Raw genomic sequence first — 11037 nt, 5'->3', positions numbered from 1 at the left:
GCTGCCCTGGAGGGAAGCTCAGAGAGCGAGCCACTGGCTGCCCGGGCTGTCCCCCCGCCCCAGTGCCTAGCAGGGAGTTCACGCGAGGCCTGGGTACAGCACGCTGGGATGGTTTTATCATTATCATGGATGGAAAAGCTCTGGGAAGGCTTTTAGAAGGGACTCTTTTCTATAGCACGGAGCGGGGGGAGCCCCCACTTCCCACCTCGGGACTCCAGGCACTTCGCTCTCTTGCATGTGCTGCCTGAGGAGGCAGAAATGACGCTTCACCAGAGCTGGGATGGGAAAAGCAGCTGGAGCAGGCCAAGCAGACACGGAGGAGGCCCGCACTGGGGCGGCTGCACCGAGGGAGCTGCAAAAGGGGGAAGATAGTGGAAGCTGGAGGGACCGAACCAAACCCCCAGAACCAAACCCCCAGAGAAGCCTGGAGACCGCCACGCTCTCCCTTTGCTTTCTTGTCTCTACCAGATACTTGGGAGAATAACCAGGGGGCCCCTGGTACCTCTGTGGATGGAGAGCCAGGCCTAGAGACAGGAGGTCCTGGGTTCAAATCCAGCCTCAGACACTTCCTAGCTGGGTGACCCTGGGCAAGTCACTTGACCCCCATGGCCCACCCTGACCACTCTCCCACCTAGGAGCCAATACACAGAAGTTAAGGGTTTAAAAATAAATGAATGAATGAATGAATGAACTGGAAAATTGAAGTGCAGGAAGAATACGAGTGGTCGTGACTGAAGGTGTCAGTCAAATGGCCCCAAGAAGCTGAAAATGGAACTGAAGGCTATTTACTAAACTAAACAAAAATAGAATATAACCTAGAGCAGCGGTTCCCAAACTTTTGTGGCCTGCCGCCCCCTTTCCAGAAAAAATATCACTTGGCCCCCTGGGAATTAACTTTTTAAGATTTTAATAGCAATGAATAGGAAAGCTAAATGCACCTGTGGCCGTCACCGCCCCACCCTGATCGCTGCAGCACCCAGCAGGGGGCGGTGGCGCCCACTTTGGGAATCCCTGCCATAGATAATGTCAGTATGTGGTATTCTTTTTTTTTTTTTAATCCTTAGAATCAATACTGTGTATTAGTTTCAAGGCAGAAGATTGGTAAGGGTGGGCCATGGGGGTCAAGTGACTTGCCCAGGGTCACCCAGCTGGGAAGTGTCTGAGGCCGGATTGGAACTGAGGCCCCCCCATCCCTAGGTCTAGGTCTCTATCCGCTTAGCCACCCAGCTGCCCCCTACTATGGGTGTCCTGCAGGCCCATTTCAGTGAGCGTTTGACGCCACCAGGGTCAGTGACGATGGGCAGCTGAACGAACAAGCTGTAGCGCTGCTCTGCTGGGGGCAGACAGCCTACAGGAAAGTGAGTCAGGGCGGGAGCCGGCCAGGCTGGCTCTTGAAACTGAAGCTTCTTCCTGAAACAAAGGTTCGTTCCTGCAGCGAGGCTGGATGGCCATAAATATCGCAGCTTCTGAAGAAACACAGTGAAAAGTCACCCAAAGGACCATGGAAAGCCACGTGGGAGAACTGAGTCAGAGGTGGGCCACTTCCCACCGAGAACCGCAGAGACAAAGGGCAGGAAGGACAGTCTGTGAAACGCGGCTCCCCTCGCCTCGGCACGATAGCGGGCAAGCGAGAGGGAATGATGGCCCGGCGCGGTGGGAAGGGCAGCCTTCCACGAGGCACATGGGCGGAACGGACGAGGAGACGTTACAGCCTGCATCCGTGGCTACCGAGCCTTGGACAGAGCTTCAGAGATTGCTAGATGTGGAGCTGGAACAGCCCTCAGAGTTCAGCAAGTTCAGTTCCCTTGTTTGACAGAGAAGAAAACTGAGGCCCAGAGAAGGGAAATGACTTATTTGGGGTCACACGGCTCATAAGTACCTGAGCAGATTGGAACCCGAGTAGTCCAGATTCCACGTCCAGTCCCAAAGCATCAGTCAGCATGTATTTATTCCAGGAAAATCTGAGTTTAAATCCTGCCCTGGCCACTTCCTGGCCGTGTGACCCTGAGCAAGTCACTTCACCTTGTTTGCCTCCGTTTCCTCCTCTGCAAAATGAACTGGAAAAGGAAATGGCCAAGTACTCCAGTATCTTACCAAGAACACCCCAAATGGGCTCACAAAGTCTGGCTTCAGACTCTTCCCAGCTCAACACACCATATGGCAGCAGGAAGCCTGGAAGGAAAGGTCCCATGAAGAAGCAGATGGCAGCGGGAGCCTTGTCTGCCTCCTTGGCATCAGGGCGTGATAAGTGGGCTAGAGCTGCCCCATCCCCAAACTTGGGAAGCCACCCTACTTGGGGCCAGAATGGACCAACGCCTGGTGGTTCAAGAGAAACTATCATGAGGGGTAGCTAGGTGGCTCACAGTGGATAGTCTTAGGTCTGCAGTTGGGAGGTCCTGGGTTCCGATCCGGCCTCAGATACTTTCCAGCCGGGTGACCCTGGGCAAGTCACTTCACTCCCGCTGCCTAACCCTTACCGTTCCTCTGCCTTGGAGCCAATGCACAGTATTGAGCCTAAGGTGGAAGGAAGGGTTAAAAAAGCCCTTTCACATCACATCGGGGCATCTAGGCTTTATTTGGATGGTCAGAGATGGTGCCTAAAAAGGGGAAGGAGATGATGACAAAGAAATGGGTGGAAAAGGCCAAGAAGGCCGAGCCCCCTTGTCCTCCCCTTTCTAGGAAAGCTGACTCAGTGGCTGGAAAAGGTGAAGGAAACAAGGCTCTCCTCCCAAGTGCACAGACACCGTAGACTCACAGGGTGATAGCGGGAGAAGGACGGGCAGAGCATTTCAGACTCAAGAGCGTTAGAGCTGGAAGAGACCTTTGAGATGATCTGCTATCACTCTCCCATTTTTCAGATAAAGAGACTGAGACCCAGAGAGGGGAGTGATGCAGGAAATGGGGCTACCCAGCCTTTGAAGGGTTAATCCCCACTTGTAGGGTCTTTGGAGAAGAAACACTGAGGAGCTGCAGGCTTTGACTTGGATTCTGCCTTTGCTGCTGCTTCCCTGTCTCCTGAATCGCCTTGGCCAAGTCCCTTTAACCTCTGAGGCCTCCCTTGGGACTTGGGCCACATGATCTTTCGGGTCCTTGCCTAATAACTATGCTCAATAGCTATGATCCTATTATATCCTTTTACCTTCCATCTTAGAATCAATCCTGTGTATCGGCTCCAAGGCAGAAGAATAGGAAGGGCTGGGCAATGGGGGTCAAGTGACTTGCCCAGGGTCACCCAGCTGGGAAGTGTCTGAGGTTGGATTGGAACCCAGGACCTCCCGTCCATCCACTGAGCCACCCAGCTGCCCTGGATCCTATTATCTCTTGAATCAATTGGGGTGTTTAACATGAAGGCTAAGGGTGGTCCTGCTCCTCCTCGCGCCAGTGTTCTAGGACGGTCCTGTAAATGAATTGTTCTGTTTGGCCCCAGGAACGGTGGGAGGAAGGTGCGTGGAGGCTGGATTTCAGGGAGATGCACTGAACACCGGCACTGGTCTGAGCCTCTAAAACCTGCTGAAGCTCCCATAAGGCAGGAAAATGGATGTAAATAAACAGCCGGGGGGGGGGGGGGTCCTGCAGAGCTAGAACAGCGGGGCCCGGCTAGACATTCCTGTTGGGAAGGGAATGTCCTGATCAGTTGACAGGCGCATTCCGGGCAGCTCCGAGCTTCCATTTCAAGTGGTTTTTCAGTGTCTTCCGAGTTTGGTCTTCTTGGCCGCCACAAGAACCTTTCCAAAGACCGGCTCCCCGATCGCTCTCCGCCACCTCCATCAGCTTCCCACTGCCTACAGGAGAACACGGCAGCTCTCCTTGCTCGCTAGCATCCGTGGCCCTCCCCGCATTGACTCCACCCTACCTTAGCTCCCCGCCATTCCCTGGCCACACACCACAGGACACGCAAGCTGAGCTTACGGAACGTTCCCCAATTCAGGGCGCGCGTGCCTAGAACTCCCTCCCTTCTGTCCGCCCTTTCCCTTATCCCCCTCCAGCTGAAAAACCACCTCTTCCTCCCTAAGTTTTCCTCCTTTGCCCCCATTTCATTCTTCAAAGAGGCCTTTAGAACAGAGAACAGAGAACGTCAAACCTTCGGGGAATCTCAGAAGAGTCACTAACAGATGCAGTGGGAACCCTGGAACAAAGGAGGGCTGGGCTAAGGAGGACCTCAGGACAGAGATGGTCAGGGCTAGGAGGGATCTTAGAACAGAGATGATCAGGTCTAAGAAGAACCTCAAAGGGGGCAGCCCGGTGGCTCGGTGGATGGAGAGCCAGGCCCAGAGACGGGAGGTCCTGGGTTCAAATCGGGCCTCAGACACTTCCCAGCCGTGTGACCCTGGGCAAGTCACTTGACCCCCATTGCCTACCCTTACCACTCTTCCACCAAGGAGCCAATACACAGAAGTTAAGGGTTTAAAAAAAAGGGGGGGGCAGCTGGGTAGCTCAGTGGATGGAGAGCCAGGCCTAGAGACCGGAGGTCCTGGGTTCAAAGCCAGCCTCAGATACTTCCCAGCCGTGTGACCCTGGGCAAGTCACTTGACCCCCATTGCCTACCCTTTCCGCTCTTCTGCCTTGGAGCCGATACACAGGATTGATTCTAAGATGGAAGGTGAGGATTTCAAAAAAGAAGGTCCTCAGCACAGAGACGGTCAGGGATAGGGGGAATCTTGCAACGGATGGTCAGGGTTGCCAGGGACCTTACAACTGAGACTGTTTGCTTTCCAAACTCTTAAGGGACTTTAGAATCCTCCAGGCCACCATCCTCATGTCTCAGATTAGGAAACACAGACCTAGAAAGGCCCTTCGAATCCACGACACCTGAGGTTTTAATAGATGGTCAAATTAAGGATCTGAATTCAAAACTCTCTGATGCAGCTGGATGGAGGCCAGCTGAGAGCTTTGAGGTCAGAGTAGGGCCGGTCCCAATCCAGAGGTGAAGGCTTGACTTTCTCCCTTTTTTGGGTGATGGGCTGGGGGTTGGAAATACATGCTCACCAACTCCTGCCAAACAACCTTCAAGCTATTTACTCCCCTGAAAAGGAAATCCTATGTCATAAGGCTTAAGGGAAGGCCAGGCATAATGTCCGGAATTCCTTTATCTGCCTGACTGGGGCCTTCTTCCTCCATAAGGGGCCTGCTCCAAGACTTTGAGACTGGCCTGGAAGCCCCCAGGACCGAGGCAAGGAGGAGAAACAAATCATTTTCCTCAAGGCAAGTCTTTGTTGTTCAAGGTGAAAGCCCCAAGTGAAAGAGAAGGGAAGCCGGGCCTCTCCTCTAGTGAGGGAGTGTGTGGCCAATGTTGGCTTCTTGGAATAGGCTCGGGACTTTGCTCTCCACCCCCTCTCCTGTCTAATCAGGAAAGGCCTGATGAGTCCTCCTTGGAGAGTCTGATTGTCCGCCTGTTTGCTCTGTACTGAAGAAGTTCTCCATCTGAACCTAAGCCTAAATGACCCCTTCCCAAGGCGGGTGGAGGGAGGGTTGGGCTGGAAGCAGGCAGCAGAAGACTGGCTGGCAGACCCTTCTGACCACATGAGCCACTGGAGTCTGGCACTCAGCTCATAGCAGCAGCTTCCCTGGAGATGGCACTTGGCCTGTCCTCCTCCCCCCCCCCCTGCCCCGGGGACTCTCACTGCAGCCACTAAGGCTAGGATCTTTGCCAAAGTTTTCAAGACAGGTAAACTGAGGGGGTCTGGAGAGGGGATCGATCAATTAAGCAGAAAACATTATTTAATTAACTGTTTATCACAAATAGGTCAGGTCCCTTTCAGAGTGTTGGGGATATGGAGAAAGGGAAAACCAAGATGCTGGGAATGGGATGACAATGTGAGTACACACCAGAGAAATATAGTGCAAGTGGCAAATCACAGGGCAGAGGGGAGTAGAATACAAGAAGGTTCCAGGGAGGCAGGGGCCAGATCGTAAAGGCGCTTGAAAGCCAAGAACACATGGCATATCAATGGCAGAGATAAAAGCCTAGAGTGATGAGTGGCAGGCCTGAAGTCCCAGGCATACCCCAGTCAGGGGGCAGAATGGAATTGAGGAAAGGCAGAGGTGTGCTGGAGCCAGCTCCTAAGAGCCACTTGGTAAATTTTCTCAGTGAGCATTTCTATTGTAGTGCCCCAGGTCTGGAATTTTTAGAACCCTCTTTTGAGAACCTTGGGTTTCCTTTGAAGCTCAGCTTGAGGCACACCTCCTCCAGGAGGCCTTCCATGATGCCCCCAGCTCCTAAGGCCTCCTCCCACACCCTCCTGGAAAAGTGCCAATTTTGCATGCTTACATGGGGATGTGTCACCTCCGTTGATCGAATGAGAGCTCGAGGACAGAAACTTCCATCTGGGGCTCAGTATTCCCAGTCTGGAGCTATATGGAGTAGCCCTTTTGGCCCTGGCCCTTCCCTCCTTGGAACTTTCTTACATTCTACTCCTCCCTGCACTCTCTTCCAGCCATCTGGCCCCCTTGCTGCTCTTTAAACAGGAACTCCATTGACGTGTCCTCCAGTATACCTTGATTTACACAGAGGGAAACTGAGACCAAGAAAGGGGAAGGGTTTTGTCCAAGGATGTGTCAACCTGCCTATGAGTAGCTGAGCTGGGATCTGAACCCAGGCCCTTGTCCTCCTTCCACCATGGGAAGCATCCTGCTTTCCTCACGGTATCTCCCTCATTCCATCCCCTTCCCTCCCCCCTTCTTGGGGGCCAATGAAAACCTGGGCCTGATTTGGGCAGTGTGTGGGTGGCTGGGAAAGGCCTGGAGAGAGTGGGAACCCAGCAGCTGGCTCCTCCCGCCTGTTTAATTTAGCCTGTCACTGCTTCCAGCCCCTGACTCATGGAGACCATGGGACCCACATCAGGACCGGGCCTGCGCTGAATCCAGAATCTCAACTGTTTTTAGCAACAGACACACAGAACTAAATATTTAGGCCCACCGGGGTCACAAAAGGCCCCTCGGTATCTCTCTTTCTCTTTTCTCTTCCTCTTCAACTCATTATTCTGTACTTCCTTGCAGCCCTGCCCCCTCCATCCCCAAGACTTTTCTCCACTGGGGTTGCAATGGAAGTAGAAGGGTCTTGGTGAAGGCCCCTTTGACAGAAAAATTCACAGTAAAGGAAATGACTTAGCCAAGGTCACTTAGTGGATATCCAGAAATAAAGATTCATAAAAGCTGAAATGAACCCTTCATTGGACAGAGAAGGAATCAGAAGTCAAGTGATTTAACTAGGGTCATGCAATCAGCTGACGCAGCTCTACAACTCTCCCTTCATCACTCCCGGTTCTACCCTCTAGGGTCAAGCAGAACTAGCCCAATCCCTCCTCTAATGCTTAAGGACAACCAAATCCTTCACATTGATTCCCTGTGCTATGGTCTCTGATGTCCTCACTGTCCCAGGCTCTCCATTTTTTTCGGCAGCCTTCCTAAGATGTGGTCTGAGCAGAGCAGAGGACCACAGGACCCCGCATGTTCGAAATACCCAGCACATATGGAATCCAGCCAGTGATTTTTCAGTTTGAGCTTGTGGTCCACTAAACCCCACAGATTTTTTTCATACAACCTTGGCTAGCTATGCCTCTTTCCTCTCCTGGCGGTGCATTTGATCATTCTGGCCCCAAACTAGGTGTTTACGTTACTATTCAATTTTGTCTCGGTCCAGGCAATCCATTCTTCTCATTTGCTGACGGCTTAGGTCGGATTTTCTCCTCTGCTGGACCTCCTCCCTCCTGGGCCACATTTTTCCCCCTTCTACTAAGCTGTATTGCCATCATTGGTTTCTATATTGCCCGTGTTTCCTGAGGCAATCCTCTTTGCCTCTGCCCTCTCATAATCATTCCTAAGCTTTATATTTTTAACCCATCACCTTCTGTCTTAGAATCCTTACTAACTATTGGCTCCAAGGCAGAAGAATACTAAGGGCTAGGCAAAGGGAGTGAAGTGACTTGCCCAGGGTCACACAGCTGGGAAGTGTCTGAGGCCGGATTTGAACCCAGGACCTGGAATGGCTGAATAAATTGTGGTATATGCTGGTGATGGAATACTATTGTGCTAAAAGGAATAAAGAACTGGAGGAATTCCATGTGAACTGGAAAGATCTCCAGGAACTGATGCAGAGTGAAAGGAGCAGAGCCAAAAGAACATTGTACACAGAGACCAATACACTGTGGTAAAATCGAATGTAATGGACTTCTGTACTAGCAACAATGCAATGACCCAGGACAATTCTGAGGGATTTATGGAAAAGATGCTACCCACATTCAGAGGAAGAACTGCAGGAGAGGAAACACAGAAGAAAAACAACTGCTTGAACACATGGGTTGAGGTGGACATGGTTGGGGATGTGACATTAAATGACCACACCAGGGCAACTATCAATAATATGGAAATAAGTCTTGATTGAGCACACATGTTAAAACCAGGGGAAATGTGTGTTGGATATGGGGCAGGGGATAATGGGAGGTGAAGGGGAAAGTAAAAACAAGAATCATGTAACCATGGAAAATTTTTCTAAAAAAATAAAATATTAAAAAAAAAAAAGAAAGAAATCTAGGTGGCTGGGCCAGAAATGGTATTCTGGTGGTTACTGTGACAATTGGGACAGCCAAGTGGCACCGTGGATGGAGTGCCGAGCTTGGAGTCAGCAAGATCTGAGTTCAAATGTGATCTTAGACACTTCCTAGCTGAATGACTTTGGGCAATTTGCTTCACCCTTTTGGCCTCAGTTTACTCATCTGTAAAATGAGTTGGCAAAAGTCTAAAGACGGTTACAGAGAGTTGGACATGACTGACTTAACAATAACTGTGACAAATGGAGGCCACAGGAAAACTGCCTGGCAGCCAACACTGTTCTACACTCTACTTGGTTGACCAGTCATCCAGCCTATGGTCCCCCTGGATGTGGACAGCCACATTTCCCAGATCATCCCTGGTTGTCTATCCTGAAAAAGTGTGAGTCACCCCAACTCCCTCTTGACATTCCAGCAAAGGAAAATCCCCCTCCCTGGCCACCACTCCTAGAACGTAAGTTTGCAGACAGGGACTCCTTGTTTTCGCATCTGCATCCTTGGAATGGAATTTTTAAAAAGACCACGCAAAAATCAGTGAGCCAAATTTTTGCCCCTGGTCCTATCCATAAATGTTTTTCATTCTTTCATTCATTAATTCATTAACTTAATAACTCATTCATTCATTCCCTCATTTATTAATTTACTAATTCATTCCCTCAATCATCCATTAATTTACTAAATCATTCATTCCTCAATAATTCATTAATTAACTCATTCATTCCCTCAATCATTCATTAATTTACTAAACCATTCATTCCTCAATAATTCATTAATTTATTAACTCATTCATTCCCTCAATCATTCATTAATTTGCTAACTCATTCATTCCCTCAATTATTCATTAATTTACTAACCCATTCATTCATTCATTCATTCAAATGACTATGGCATTCATAGCCAAATGTTTTCTTGGTAAGGGATTGGAAAGATGTGACAGAATGATTTAGCGAAAAGAGCCCAGGACCTGCATCAGTCCTAGTTCTGCCACTTTCTATCAGTGTGACCTTGGGCAGATCATTTTCCCTCTCTGGATCTCAATTTCCCCATCTGTAAAATAGAGATGGTACCTGCTCTGTCTAGCTCCCAGAAAAGTGGGCTTATTCCCCAAGTGTGAGTGACATGTAAAAAGGGCCGTGCTGACAATGATCAAAATGGACAGGACGAGTTTTCTCCATAGCTATACAGGAAAAGCACAGGGATATTAGAGCTGCCCCAGCAGGTAGTATATAGGATCCAAGATGGGGCAGGCAGGGCCAAAGGAGGCCTGAGGTCACTAGGGCCAAAGTGGTGAATGTGGCACATGCTTAACGATAGGCTTAGTCTCCCACAACCACTTTTAAGTCTTATCTATCTCCATTATTTACAGTTTCTTTAGACAAACCATGTGTAGCAACTGCCATGTTTAACAATCAGCTCTCCTAGCTCCAACCCATCCCTAGCTATGACCCCTTCCACTGCCAACCTTGTGTGACTTGAGACTCCCCGGCCTGGCCCCTTTACTGGGTTTGGCTAACTTGGCCTGTCCCTTCCACGGGTGGGAATAAAAATGAGGGGACACGGACACGGGTCCTCGGTAAAACTGGGTTTGAAGTGAGGAAGACCTGGGTTCAGATCCCACCTCTGACCCGGGCCAGCTATAAAGACCACGGCCACGTCCAAACCTCCCTGGATTTCAGTCTCCTCATGTAAAATAGGGACAAATATCTTGGTAGTCCCTTCCTGGGGTTCTGGTGGGCTCCGATCAGGTAATTTGTAGCAAATGCTTTGCAGGCTTAGAGAGGGTGTCTCGAAGTATGATTTCAAACTTTAATGGCATCGTCATCATCATCATCATCATCATAACTGAGATAGCCACTATTATTCTATTATTCCAGCTCTTCAGCAGCCCTCCCCAGGCCCAAATACTCGGCTGCCCCTTTCCTCTTACCTGGTAACTCTCTCCCCTCCTCACCCCATGAGATATGCCCATTTTCAAAGAAGACTCTCCAGGGGAATCATACTTATCCAAAGGAATGAATCTCGAATTTCTTAGATTAGAATGAATTCCTAATTTCGGGCATCGGGGAAGGATTTCTTCCACCCCCTTGGAGAGGGGGAGGGTGATCAGGGGGAGAAGTAGGGCAGGGAATCCCTTGGGCTCACCCACAATAGAAGGTCCAGCCACCCCAGCAGGTTGGAAGCCCTCCCATTCTCTCCGTATTCTGGGCAGACACAATAGGAACCACATATCAAGTGCTTGGTTTCCTTCTCTACCACCCAAAGAATGGGCCCTATTAGGGGGCCGCAGGGCCCAGCTTGGGTCCCTCTTCCTACCATTTAACTCAGAACAATGCCTAATCCAAACAGAGGCCAACCTTGTCACTCCCAGCACCAGACACACTCCAAGTCAATTAATAACAACAGCCTGCTGGCCAAGTTGGGCCTTCCAAGAGAAATTGATGGCCTTGCCTTACTCCGAGGGTCCTAGAGCTGGGGGACGGAGCCCCGGGGA

At 50.4% G+C, this 11037-nt stretch overlaps 1 protein-coding gene across 1 annotated transcript in view; it reads right to left on the bottom strand.

The window, feature by feature from the left end:
- Nucleotides 1-1199: 1199 nt before the first annotated feature.
- The window catches only part of LOC123253768 (threonine synthase-like 2), an 89992-nt gene continuing 80154 nt past the window's right edge, over nucleotides 1200-11037 (bottom strand). Inside the window, exons 7-8 of the mRNA XM_044682912.1 lie at nucleotides 2155-2289; nucleotides 1200-1333 (exon numbers count right to left, since the gene is read on the bottom strand). Of these exons, the coding sequence (XP_044538847.1) occupies nucleotides 1200-1333; nucleotides 2155-2289 (269 nt within the window). The remainder of the gene's footprint in view (nucleotides 1334-2154; nucleotides 2290-11037) is intronic.

This window comes from Gracilinanus agilis, chromosome X, assembly GCF_016433145.1.
Source record: "Gracilinanus agilis isolate LMUSP501 chromosome X, AgileGrace, whole genome shotgun sequence".
Classification (NCBI taxonomy): domain Eukaryota; kingdom Metazoa; phylum Chordata; class Mammalia; order Didelphimorphia; family Didelphidae; genus Gracilinanus; species Gracilinanus agilis.
This window is presented reverse-complemented; position numbering and strand designations above follow the sequence as displayed.